The following is a 14,197-nucleotide window of genomic DNA, read 5'->3' as shown; positions in this document are numbered from 1 at the left end:
GGCCATGCTCCCGGGCCCCAGAGCCTGAAAAAGGGACAGGCAGCCCCCGCAGCCAAGAGCCAGGGACTCCGTCTGCGTGGAGCCCGGAACCATGGGCTCCGTCTGGGTGGCTGTCTCTGAGGTGCCCAGTGGGGGGGCCTGCTGACTTCCTGCCCCTGGGGCAGGGGGCTGGACTTGATGATCCTTCGGGGTCCCTTCCAGCCCAAATGTCTATGAAATCTAATATAGTATGAAAAGGAGGGGAAAGAAACTAAAAAACTGTCTGAAAAATTATCATTTCATGATTTTGGATATGGCAGTACTACCCCAATAAAAATCAGAGATTTGTAAACTATAGGGTTTTTTGGAGTTCATTATATCACTCTAATGAGGTCACCATTCTAGTTCTTTCTTAGCAGTAATTCAGCACTGAACATAACAAGTCCTGCATCTAGGTCAGAGTAACTTACATTTCCTGGGTAAAGATATCAAGGTATTTGATGCAGAGGATAGGGGGAAGATTAGGAAGGGTTTTTTTGTTTTTTTTTTCTCTTGGTAACAACCAACATATTATGGTAAAAGGTGGGGAGAGAAACTTTACTTTAGTTTTACACTCCATGCCACAGTTGCTATTGCAGATTTGTTCTATTTGCTAGGGATAGTACTTCAGTTATCCACCTGTCCTGTGTCTTTACCAGAAGTAAATGAAAACTCAGATCACCTCTGCAATATTTATCTGAGAGAATTTTGAGGTCATTCACAAATTATGAATTACCTTACATGTTATCACTGTGCACTAAAACTACTTCCAAACTACCTCTTGTTTCTTGAGGGTAGGCTTAGCGTGTTTATGCAAATTTAGGTGTATGAATGACTGTATAACATGTGTTTTGTAGTCTCTGCTCCTAATTTATTCTGTGCCTGTCTTCTCTTGATTCTGTTCCAGAAGCAGGCTAGGTTTTGAGTTTCTTCTGATTTGTGTCCTGTGTTCTCTTGTATTGGTTCTTTCCTGTGCAGAATGATAGTGGAATTACATCGGAAGGTCTCCAGCCTCATTGAGTTCCTGAAGCAGAAGTGGGCTCTCCATGAAGTGCGCATTGTATCCTTTTCCTTTTTAGAGATTAACTCCTCTGAATGCCATGATTTGTGGGAAATCCCCTCCCTCTTCTAGTCCAACAGTTCTCTGATGTCTAAACCTACTTAAAATATAGCTCATGATCCCTTAATGGAAAAGGGTCCATTTCTCTGAGCTGGTGATAAGGGGGAAGCATTTTTCCTTTGCCTCAATGCTTTAGTGCTCTCCCTTGATAAATATAGTTGATTCTATATGAAACTCGCTATTTTTCTATTCTTTTAAATGGTGGACTTGATCCATATGGCCAAAGGTTTATGCACTGAAAAATCATCTATCATATTTGGTCCTTCTGGCATAGTTAGGAGGGACTGATGATATAACTTAATTTCCTTAGTCTCACCTGGTCAAGATTGGTTGGGCAATGGGGATGGAAACTTGCTGCTGCTACCTATACAAGCCCATTGTTTATCACGAAGATTAACTTTTGATAGCTCTACCTTTTAACCTTTGATCCGTGTGGCATAAAGATTTGTAAGATACTGACAATTTCTCCTTTCACATCTTAGTTTCTGTTCTTTTTAGTTTTCTCATGCTTTTTGACTTTTGTGGTGTTTTTAATTTAATCTTTTATTGCTTAAATCTTATAGAATTGCAAGGGAACATTTTACACATGGCAAAAGAACCAAGTGCAGCATGGGGGCTACTGAACTGAATTTGAATTCCATGTTCATATTATTCAGCTAAAACCTTCCTTTTTGTTTAAACACAGTTGCTATGTAACTTTTAGTCTGCTGCACAAGTGTAAAGCAGAGATCAGTGGCCTTGCTATAGAATATGAATGAAAATTGCTCTCACATTTGTGAGATATATGGAGCCTTTATTATATCAGTATAAACCTGATAAAACATTACGCTGAGTGGAGAACGTATCCTACAGGTGCCCAAACTACAAATGAGACTACTTCTATCTAGGAAGGTGGCCAGCTGATACTGCAGCTCTTCTGTATATTGTTATATTCTTTGACATGACATATTTAGCGTAAAACACTAGAGGAACGGCAACTTCAAGACTCCAGAGACTCAGAAGCAAGAGGCAGTTTGTCAGAGGAGAAAGTGATGCTTCATCTCTTCCCAGGGGAGAACTGTACACTCAGTCCACTCCCTGGGGTAGCCAGAGTGGTTCACTCTAAAGCTTTCTGCACAGTGCATTGGCAGGAAACTGGCAAATGCAAACAGAACACAAAAGACTCTCACTTATTGCCTCCTGCACAGATTCTAGGCATACAGAGTGGTCAGGGGACAGCCAGAGGACAATTAAAATACCCACGGGGAACAGAAGGTAAGGGTGTCGGAAGGGCAGAGAGCACTACAGAGCCGGGCAGAACCTCTCAGCCTTCAGCTGAAGTTTCTGCAAGCACTGAAGATGGCTCCCCAGAGAATGGCCTAGCAGAAGGGGCAGCTCCAAGTCTTGGCATCACAAACTCTCTTGATAAACCACCTTCTGGACTTCAAGATCCAGGAGAGAGTCTTGAAAAGGCAATCCCAGTGGCATTCTGTGCTGAGGGTCAGGAGGCCCCAGTTGGTGATCAAGCAGTTGTGCTACCATCATGCAGCACAACTTGTGCCTGCAGCAAGATCCCTGATGTGGAAGAACTCTCTCTGCTTGATCCCTTCCCACGGTACATGAAGTCCTGTCAGGACCTGATTGTTCCAGAGAAATGTTCTTGTGCAGACAGGCTGCATCAGAAGGACTTAATTCCCTCAGCTGAGAGCACTTCTGTTGTGGCTCTTTCAACTGGGAGCACAGAAATGGCTGACCCCAGCTCAGCACAAGTGGTGAGAGGTGGAGTAGCATCACCCAGCAATGCCCCGTCCAGATCTGAAACTCAGGCTAGCCACTGCCAGGGACCACAGCCTGAGGCTTGTACCAAGGAGCTACCAGATGCAGTAATGGAGGACTCTCAAGAGAAGCTGAGCTCCTCATTTCCACCTCCATCTCAGGGACAATCTACTGCAAAGTCTCTCAAAGATGACCCGAGCCGGCTTGCTCAACAGGTCAGAGAAGAGGGATGGAGTCTTAGAACCTCTGAGAGCCTTACGCTGGCTGAAGTCTACCTCATGATGGGCAAGCCGAACAAATTGCAGCTGGAGTATGACTGGCTGTCAGTCTTAGAGCCAGAAACCCAGGATTCCAGGGAGAAAACAACTGAACCCAGTGCTGTTCCCACATGTACTCCCTTTCACAAGCAGAGACTTCTCAACTGCCTTTTAAAGCTCATTTCTACTGAAGTCAACCCCAAACCAGTAAGTAATGCCTTAGGTTAGGAGTTGACAACATTTTTTTTTTTTTTTTTTTTTTTTTTTTTAGAGTGGTGGGTCAAACCAGCACAGTTTGTTCTGAAGGTAGGCTGCCACTTCTAATCTGGCCACAACTCCCCTCTTTGCTGCCTGTCCCCCAGGCCACGAAACTGCTGTTGGCTTACTGATAGTTTAACTTCTGTGACCAATGTTGAATTGCCACCAGCCCCTGCCATACATGATAAAGTGCAGGATGTGATTTTGGGGATAATGGCCTCGGCCTATTGTCTGCTGTTAATAAGTGCCCAGCTCTATAGTGATTTTGGTTTATAGAAAGAAAATTCTATCCCAGGTAAATAGAAGCAAAATAGAATCTGCCACCAAAAGCTACATCTACTTCATTTTTTTTTATCCCATTGTAACTTAAATATTCAGCCATGGATCCTCAGCTTCAATAGCAGTAATGATAACTAGTCATTATTGTTGTGCTAAAGGATAGCCATCACACTAGCTACATGTAAACGCTAATCTCTTAAAAGGAACTGTAAACATTTGATTACTAATGTTAATTTGATGGTTTAAACAAGTCAGGGGAAAAAGTCTCTTGGGTGCCTGAGATTGTACCACAACAGAACAGAAGATGTGACTAACAATTAAATGCTGCTTATTCCAAGATTATATGTGGAGCAAGTGGTTTACCAGTGAGCTTGGAAAGTAAATCTGAAAGAAAGTGGCACAGTGAAAGTTATGTTGCACCTAATGACTTCAGGATAAGTCTGCTCCATCTACTTGTGAAAAAATTCTTCCTACTGTGCTGATCCTACCAACTTAACCTGCAATTTGGGTCGGTCAGTCTGTGTTCTTTCCTACTTGTGTATGGTCACCAGTGTTAAAGATTCTAGACTAAATTCTGCTCTCTGTGAGAGTCTTAATTTGACTGAATTAATAAATTGTTCTGTTAATGCACAAGAAGCAATAGAATTCAACAGATAAGTTAACTCCACATACATATGGTGGGGATCTAATGAGTTAGTGTTTACACAAGGTCTTCTAATTAGAGTGTCTGTTAATCATGCCTGCTGAATAGCAAGTTAATCCTTTGACCTTTGCTTGCTTGTGGAAACTTGGTTTTTTTTCCTTTCAAAAGCAATGTCTGATACCAGCTTCTAAACCTAAGAGACTCCTAGTCTCTGCAAAGGATCACAGATGATCCTCATTAGATGGAGGCAGTTTTATTCAGCCCTGCTAATTCATGTCCTGAGAGCTACTCCTAGGTCACTGACATAAGACCAGTCTAATGGAGCTGAGGGTCCAGATTTAAGCTGCAGCCTTAAACTCTAATCTTGTGGTGTGGATCTTGTAGGCCTTTGATATCTTTTCCTATTATTAACTGCTAAGAGAAAACTGTACTCCTAGCAATGTGTGACATCCAGGGAAAATGTGTTGATTAATACACACAACTGCAAGTAGGAAGTGGCCAAGAACTATTTAAAATGTTTTAAAAACTAAAAGTCTTAAGGTATTTATTACTTGCTCTTTCCTTATCATTTTAGTGCCATTAATGTCTTTATTCAAAGTAGTCTGATGCTCACGTAAAAAGAAAAAAAAATGAGTGAGATTCTTATTTTCTAGGTCCCCTTTCAACAGCAGTGCCTGATATTAAAAAAATAAACATCCTTGCATTGATTGTATCCTGATAAAGTAGGAAGATCCTTTTGCTGCAGGAAATGCTGTGGGGATGTGACGGATGCATTCCTAGGGGATAAATTTTATGACAGCATTCTGTTACCTTCCTAGTTGTCTACATGGCATGTAGATGCCATGTAAACCAAAAAATGGCAATTTAAATGACGAAGGATTAGAATACCACCTTACTTTTCAGCACAGCTATTTTTGGTATGGAAATCATCTATGGTTTTGTGCTATTAAATTCTTATCTCTGTAGGTTGGGTATAGGGAGGGTAATATTTCTGCTTGGGGACATTTGACAAAGCAGAAAAACTGAAACTTTACATGAACTTAAAATGTCTGACCTTTGCATGAACAAGAAGGACATGATAAGAGGTCATGTTATGCCGCAGCATGCAATAACTGTCTCCAGGGGTGCCCTAGAAATAGTGTTAGTAATGGTAGGTAAGGTGCTGCAAATTTCAGGAGTAGCTTGAGCCAGTGTCAGTTTAGACGTTATAATTCAGCTTTGCTATGTGAATAATTCCTGCTGTTGAGGTGAAAAATAAAAATCTACTTTAACAAAGGAAGCATTGATTGCCTCAGTCCCTACCATTTTCACAAGCTGGTATGTAACCAAGCCAAAATGGCCAACTGTGCTGTGGTTCTTTCCTTTAACTGAAGATTACCAGCATAAAACAAAACTGTAGCAAATTGCATTGCAGTAAAGTGTGGGAGGTAATTTTATGCCTGTGGTTACACACAAGTTCTTTAAAAAGGCAGCCTTTTCTAGAAAACATTATAAACAACTTTCTGGGTGAAATTAACTGGATGTGCCTGGAACACTGGTAAAGAGCCTTGCCATGTTGCTGTTTTTAATTGCTTTGATATAATCTGAAATAGGAAAAGAAATTGGCAAAATTTCAAAACCAGTCAGCTTTGATATTAGGCTTGAGTAGCTCATTTACAAAAATAGCTTGTCCAGATATCTTTGCAACAGAAAGAGACAGTTAGGGTATATGATAAGAGAGGTTATCACAGTTTTTGCTACCAAACCTAAAGGAAGCTCTATTTATTGAGCTTAAAATAAGTCTTTATCTTTCCTCTGTTTGGCTGTTTTCTGGCAAGATCACAGGGTTCTGGTACCATAATTTTAGGCCTATTGAATGCAATCCTGTGTCCAGCATAAATTAAAAATGTTTAATGTATGGAATGTATAAACCCAGTGCAGGAGGGAATATGCCTTCAGCAGACAACTATTTAATGATATTGTTGCATTTAAGATGGATGTCTAAGTTTGCTGAGAGTGCATTTGTTTAACAAACTATCTGTGTTATAGCAGTATTTTGAAACATTGCTTGGTTTTTCAGACACCTGAGATGAACTCTGTTGCCACATCCCCTATTAAGCCTGTTCAAGAGGAACAATCACTGACCCCTCCTGGAAAGGTCATCACCATCAGCACCAGGAGTCCAGGTTGTTCCCGCAATCAGTCCACTCTTCGCAACAAGACCTTTTCTCCCAGTGCTGCTTCCAGCTCCTCAGGTGAGCTACTTTGAGAAACATCAACAGATCAGATCATTATGGTGCAATGTATAGTTGGGAGGAGGTATCAAATGGGGTTTCCAAGGTATCTGGCCATAGGGGTTCATTAAATATTATTTAATATTTTCATTAATGATTTGGACAGTGGAATTGAGTGCACAGTTAGCAAATTTGTGGATGACACTAAGGTTGGATGGAGTTGCAGACACTCTGGAGGGTAGGGCTAGGATCCAGTATCCCCTGGATCAGTTGTCGGAACGATCTGAAATCAACTAGATGAAATTCAGCAAGAACAGGTGCAAAGTCCTGCAGTTGCAACAGAATAGTTGCATGCACAAATAGAAACTGGGGAATGATCGACTAGGCTGCAGTACTGCAGAGAAGGACTTGGGATAAAATTAAGTCAAACTGGGAGTTACCGTGCACCATAAGCTAAGTATGAGCCAACAGTGTGCTCTTGTTGCGCAAAAAAAACCCCAGTGGCACGTTGAGGTGTATTCATAGTTTCATAGTAGCTTGGGTCAGGAGGGACCTGAATTTGCCTAAGGTAGGGACAAGGACCACTTCCCTGGGGAGTTGGTTCCAGATTTTGGCGACCCTAACTGTAAAATATTGTCTTCTGATCTCTAACCTAAGCCTGTTCTCCATCAGCTTATTACCATTGTTTCTCATCACTTCAGGTAGTGCTGGGGAGAAAAGGGTTCTCTACCTATTTGCTGTTGATGTCCCCTGATGAGTTTGTAGGCAGCCACCAGGTCCCCCCTCAGCCTCCTCTTGTTGAGGCTGAACAGGTTCAGGTCCCTCAGTCTCTCTTCATAGGGCCTGTCCTGCTGCCCTCTCACCAAGCGGGTGGCTCTACTCTGAACCCTCTCCAGGCTGGCCACATCCCTTTTAAAGTGCGAGCCCAGTACTGGATGCAGTACTCCAATTGTGGCCTGACCAATGTCGCATAGAGGGGGAGTATCTCCCCTCTGGACCGGCTTGAGATGCACCTTTGGATGCGTCAAGGTATGGCTGGACTTGCTGGCTGCAGTCTGGTATTGGTGGCTCATGTTCATCTTGGAGTCAATAACAACTCCAAGATCCCTTTCCGCCTCTGTGCTTTCAAAAGGGGAACTCCCCAGCTTGTATGTATGCTGCGGATTCCTTCTCCCAAGGTGCAGCACCCTGCATTTGTCTATGTTGAACCCCATCCTATTCTTGTCTGTCCACTTCTGTAGTCTGTCTAAATCTATTTGCAGCCTCTCTGTCCCTTAAGTGTGTCCACCTCGCCCCGCATCTTAGTGTCATCAGCAAACTTGGGCAGCGTGCTTTCCACCCCCTTGTCCAAGTTGCTGATGAAGGTGTCAACAGTGCAGGCCCGAGTACCGAGGCCTGGGGGACCCCACTGCTCACATCTCGCCAGTTTGAGTACAACCTGTCCACCACTACTCTGGATGCGCCCCATCAGCCGTTTTTTGTTTGTTTGTTTGTTTTGTTTTTTTACCCATCCAACTGTGTAGGCATCAATGCCACAGTCACTTAATTTATTGAGGATGGGGTGACAGACGGTGTCAAAGGCCTTCTTAAAGTCTAGAAAGACTACATCCATGGTGACACCATCGTCCAAGGATTTAGTTAGTTGGTCATAAAAGGCAATCTGGTTGGTCAGGCAGGACCTGCCTTTGAAGTATCCATGCTGATTGCCCCTAAGCATGATCTCCCCTGCAGGTCCCCCACAGATGTGCTCCTTGATGATTCTTCAAGATCTTCCTGAGCACCAAGGTGAGGCTTACGGGCCTATAGTTGCTTGGGTCCTCCTTCCTCCCTTTCTTGAAAATTGGGACCACATTAGCCAGTTTCTAATCCCTCGGCACCTGGCCAGATGGCCATGAATGCTCATACAGCTGGGCCAAGGGCTCCATGATGACCCCTGCCAGCTCCCTCAACACCCTTGGGTGGAGGGCATCTGGACCTGCAAATTTAAAAATGTCTAGCCCTTCCAGAAGATCCCTAACTACATCTGTACTGATTGAAGGCCTGACAGAGCTATCCCCAAGATTGTCCCTACTTCTGGTAGGTGGGATATCCCGGTCCTTGTCCAAGAAAATAGAGGCAAAGAAACCGTTAAAAATACCAGCTTTCTTGTCTGGCGTAGCCACAAGATTACCGTTTGTGTCTTGCAGGGGCCCTACATTGCCTAGTGCCCTCTTCTTGCTCCCAGTGTACTTGAAAAAGGACTTTTTGTTGTCCTTAATCCTGGACGCTAACCTGAGTTCCATCTCTTCCTTGGCCTTCCTAATAGCTCTCCTACACTCCTGGGCAGAGGAAGAGTACGCAGAGGGTCTTTTGCAAATCAAGGGAAGTGATTCTTCTGCAACATTTAACATTGGTGAGACCACAGATGGAGTATTGTATCCAGTTTTGGGCCCCACACTTCAAAACAAATTGGAAAGTGACAGCTATAGAGCTATAAAAATACGGGACCTAAGAGTCAAGATTTACAAGGAAAGGCTGAATAAAAGCTAGGGTTATTTAGTCATGGAAGGAGAAGACTGAGGGGGATTGGATAGTAGCCTTCAAGTATCTGAAAGGTGATTAGAGAGAGGATGGAGATGGGCTTTTTGCCATGACCATAGAGGACAACAGAACTAGGAGCAATTGCCTTGAACTTCAGCAGGGAAAAATTAGGTTAGAATTTAAGAGAAGCAGACTGAAGGTGGTTAAGCATTGAAATGGGCTACCTAGAGAAATTTTGGAGTCTCCATTCTTAGACATTTTCAAGAGCCAGTTAGATGCACTTGGCTGGGATGGTTTAATGAGATGATCCTGCCTCAAGCAGGGGGCTGAATTAGTTGACCTTGGGTGCATCTGCGTGTACAAATTTAAGGTGTTGTACCGCAATTTAAGGTCACTAAGGGTGTGTATCTACACGTGTGCAACCTTAATGTGCCTTAAAAATGGCAATTTTAGGCTGTTCATGCCTAAATTTGATATCTGCAAAAGCAGGTATCAGATTTAGGTGCAAATAGCTGAAGTGCATTAACACATGTGTAAAGGAGAAGATCCATGGATGTCATCTTGGGCGCTGTTCTCTAGCTCTGTGGCTTCAATGATGACCTTCCTCGGAACTGGCAACCCAGCACCTTCAGAGCCACACTGATTGGCCCCTAAGGGTGCTGCTCCACGGCCATCTTCTCTGTACTATGTTACTTTGATTTTATAGCTCAGGAGCGTGTGTGTGTGTGTGTGTGTGTAAAGTGTTATTTTTTATGGTTCTTTCTGATGAGAGGGAATCTGACTTTTAAAATCAGAGTAATACAAGTAAAACATTAGTTTTAGGAATGTTTTTGTTAAATGAAAAGAAAAACGTGAATATAGGCACGGAGGAAAGAGGAGTAGGAGCAGCGGCACTTCTTGTTCTCTTAGGATGAACTTCCTTGAAATAAAATCAAACCTCCTATGTTCTGCACAGATTGATTTTTGATTGGGTTGGGCTTGATGCTTCCACAGTGTCTTTGAAGCCTTTAGACAGGTCTATAGGCCGGAGTGGGAAGAAGTAATGAGAAACGTCAAAAGCAGTTCATTGTAGAGCCGCTCCTCAAAAATTAAATGGGTGCCTGGTCCTGTGTAGCACCATGCTTACACATCAAGGTGGAACTATCTTTTAAAAGCACGTGTAATATATTTGTTAACCGCAACATGTAGAGATGCAGAGCCACTTCAGTGTGAAGGTTTTCACTAAGGTGAAAAGCAGCCTTTAATGCTGCAGATCCCAGTCTTTTGGTTCACAACCCCACTCCAATGCTTATGACCCAACTTCCAGGTGGCTTGTGCCTGCATATGACCCCCACTTCCAATCTGAGCCCATCTGAGGTAATTACATGTCAGTGGGACTTGTTACCTGTAGTTTTGGAACAACTGTCTTATGAAAGAGAGAGTAAAACTGTCAAGCTGAAGTTCTTAATGGTAACTCTAATAACAGTAAAAGGTATTTGTGTGTGCTTGGAAATTAATTCCAGATAATAAATAGAAGATACATTTCCAGTGGTTTGGACTGTAACTTTGTTAGTGTACAGTTACCATAAAACTGAATTACGTTTCACACGCACAATGCTGTTTTCTAGCTCTGCTGCTGGAAAGCAAATGGTCATTTTTTTAAAATGAGCGTTCTATTTTTACAGCACTTTCTTTCTTCTGTCATTTTTTATAAAAGATAAATTAATTTAGCTGTTCCTATAGAAATTAAAAACCAAAATCTAGCTTATGCACACATCAGAGGAACTGAAAGTTATGGGTAACTGACAGTTTCAAAGCATCCAGCAAAGAAGGCTTGGAGGAAAGCTGGGAGGAAAAAAGGGGTAATAACTTAACTAGATTTTGTAATCCCAACTATTTCCACTGTTCTGAATCCTCTTAGTCTAGACTGCAGGTGGGCAAAATGCAGCCCATGTTCTAGATAGAACGGTTTGGTGGGTCTCATCTGGCCTGCAGGGCCCCTAAAAAATTAAGAAAATTAATATTTATCTGCCCCTGGCTGCCTGTCATGTGGCCCTCAATGGTTTGCCAAAACTCAGTAAGCGGCCCTCCACCCAAAATAGTTGCCCACCCCTGCTCTAGATTTATGATGCCCTATTATTGCTTTATGTAAGAAAATATCTTCTGCTGTCAACAATTCTAATTAACTCCAAATGAATATTGGTATCTAGCAGCATCAGAAACTTTGCAGGCTTTGCAATCCTGGCATGGCACCTGAAACACTAAACAGTGCACAGGGAGGATCTAATGTCTTGTTCGCTGAATGCAGTTACCCTGCTGCCAGTGGCCTGCTGTGTGATTATGGCCAGTCACAATATGTTGGGGGTTTTTTTGTTTTGTTTTGTTTTAAAGGTCATATTCATTTTGATGGAAATTGTTTCCTCAGTAGTTGTTTAGAATCTTAGGCGGTTTCCATGAGTGTTTTAAGGAGCTGAGTAACAAGCTGGTGCTAGTGCTGCTGGGTGCTGATCTCTTGAAACATGGCTGTAGATCACATTCTTTTCTGTCTGCTTCCTTAGCGGCACAATAGGGAAATGTACAGTTGTAAGGTAGGTAAGAGCTAATGTTCTTCAAAGCACTCTGAATAAAATGCTGTGAGTTCTCTTAGGCAGACAAGGTTCTTTGGGTAGATGTGATATCTTTTATTAGACCAACAAAATAGTTGGAAAAATTGCTCTTTACAAGCTTTTAGGTACAAACAGCCTTCTTCAGGCATAGGGAGAGTTTGCTGGTTGTTCTCTTACGGACCTAATTTTAAACCTATATCAATTGCTGTAGAATAGAGACATGCTTCCTACATTGGCATTAAAAGTAGAGGTGCTGGCTTTTATCCTCTGTGGTTTTAAAACTGATTGGATGCCTGGAATGTGTGTTACAAATGAAATTTCATTTTCTGGAAATTAAATATAAACGGGAGATGCTTCATGGAACCTTTTTTCAATATGTAAAAAACATGTTACCAAAACTTCCATTTTTGGGTATTATGCTAAGGTATTTCTGAACTGAGCCACTGCCCTATTAATTCATAACCATCAGAATCTTATATTGGGATTGTATCTTTTTTTATTTTGTTTAATTTTTCACCAAATGTAGTAACAGTCCAAACCAAAAAACCCCCCACAGCATTAATTCCTCAGGCATTGAGCCCCCATGTTTGCATTATATTCTTCCTAACCAAAAGAGTGTATCAGACGCATACAACTTTTCATTTGGGGAAGGATATCTGTTATTTTGTCAGCTCTAGAAGGTAATGATATTGGTGTAGCCAAATGGAACTCCATAGAGTTGCAGTTTTTATATATGTGTTGCTTTGGATCTCAAAGCAAGTGAACAGGTCACAGTAGCCCCCTGAAATAGGTAAGCAGGCCCTGGAAAAATGAGGAGTAGAAAAATTTTATAACTTGCTCAAGATTAGACAGTAAGTTAGTGGTGGAACTAGGAATAGCACCAAGACTCCAGCTCTGTTCTGTCATTCATCTACTAAATATTAAACTCCCATAATTTTTTATTTAACTAAATGGCTGTCTACGTTTTCCAGGTTTGAGAAACCCTCCTAGACCTCTTTTGGTGGCTGGTCCTTCAAGTTCTGGAAGTGGTGATGCAGATGGTGGGCTGTTCGCTGTTCCTACAACTCTGCCACCCAACAGTCGACACGGAAAGCTGTTCTTGCCCAGTAAGGAAGCAGAACTTACCTTCCGACAGCACTTGGACACAATCAGTGTAAGTGAGATGGTGAAAGGAAAAACAACTCCCCAGAAGGATTAAATCCATCTGGTTTAAAAAACGGCTGATTCTAGGTAGCGCTCTTGGTGTTTCCTGCTCTCTTCTTGTGACACCTCATTTTTAGACCCTTCTTTTATTGTACTAGGGTTCTCTTAAGTTTGTTATACAGCATTAGAAAGGTAGCTTGGTGCATGGGTGATCTTCTAGACCAGGGATATCAAATATATGGCCTATGGACTGAATCCAGAGTTTCTTGCAGCCTGGATCATCCACCTCCATAGGTTAGATTTGGTCAGTGGGGTGTGTTTGCTGTGGATGCCAGACCTCTGTAGTGGTAGTAATCCCTGCTGTTTCAGTGCAGCTCTGGAACCCATGGAGTTAATCCTGCTTGCCTTCCCCTTACCAACAAAATCGGCGTTTGTAGTTGCTCCTAGCAAGCAGCAGTGGTATTAAATCCCTGGGTCCTGAAGCCATGCTGAAATAGCAGCTCTGATAGCCTCAGGGATTAATGCTGCTGCTGCTCACCAGTCATCTATATGAAACGGATCCAGTCAAGATTCAGCCTGTGGGGCCCAACAAATTTGCCCCTGGTATAGATCATTTTTGGACTTTACAGCTATTGCATGACTGCCAGTGGTTACAGGATACTAAATTCAGTAACCCAGGTGGTCCCTTTCAGTCCTATGTTCCAGTGAATTTTTTTAAAGATATAGGCTTTTTTACAAAGCAGTGCCTCTTGAGGTTTTCAGGTGGTGAGATTACACCAAATAAAGCTCACCAGCTGTTTGAGCATACACCTGGACATTGAGGTTACACCAGCCAGAGTACAAAGAAGGCATTTGATGGTGTGCTAGTTAATCTGCTCCAGAAGTCCTAAATATTATTTTCCCATGTGGAGAAACATTTGTTGAGAGCTCATCTTGATCAGATTTTAAAATGCCCAATATACTTTGACTTATTTACTATTACATAGTTGTTTTGTTGTTTCAATAACTACCAGATACCAAATTATAGTAGATGAATACTTCTGACAAAACAGTGTTGTTACAATAGTGTCCAGAGGCTGCAAATTAAAATAGGACCCTATTGTGCTAGACCGTGTACAAATGGATGATGTGATATGTCTTGCACCAGGTTTCATTGCGCTTTAGGTAGACTATTGCAAACCAAGCATAAGAGGAAAAAGAAACAGATAGAAGTTATGTGAATTGTTTGCAGTCATGCAGGATGTCAGTGGCAAACATGTCTCCTGATTTTCTTCCCTGTCCAATGGACAAAGCTGCCTCTTATGGAAGAGAACTGGGAAGTGAACCTAAAGAATAAATTTCTGTCTAGTAAGGAAAGTATAATGTGCACAGTTGTATGAAGCTTCCCCTTCATTGCAGTCTGACTT

General features: G+C 42.2%; 1 protein-coding gene across 6 annotated transcripts in view; it reads left to right on the top strand.

Annotated features, from left to right (window-relative positions):
- The window catches only part of CRAMP1 (cramped chromatin regulator homolog 1), a 67,332-nt gene that overhangs the window by 35,007 nt on the left and 18,128 nt on the right, over positions 1 to 14,197 (top strand). For all 6 annotated transcript variants that reach the window (XM_019539920.1, XM_019539918.1, XM_019539916.1 and 3 more), the window contains 4 exons: positions 997 to 1,078; positions 2,092 to 3,357; positions 6,390 to 6,564; positions 12,620 to 12,801. In XM_019539920.1, coding sequence (XP_019395465.1) covers positions 997 to 1,078; positions 2,092 to 3,357; positions 6,390 to 6,564; positions 12,620 to 12,801 — 1,705 coding nt within the window. The remainder of the gene's footprint in view (positions 1 to 996; positions 1,079 to 2,091; positions 3,358 to 6,389; positions 6,565 to 12,619; positions 12,802 to 14,197) is intronic.

Source organism: Crocodylus porosus, unplaced genomic scaffold, assembly GCF_001723895.1.
Source record: "Crocodylus porosus isolate Cpor-Errol unplaced genomic scaffold, CroPor_comp1, whole genome shotgun sequence".
NCBI classification, from domain to species: Eukaryota; Metazoa; Chordata; order Crocodylia; family Crocodylidae; genus Crocodylus; species Crocodylus porosus.
The sequence above is the reverse complement of the archived record's forward strand: the minus strand, read 5'-3'. Positions and strand labels throughout refer to the sequence as shown.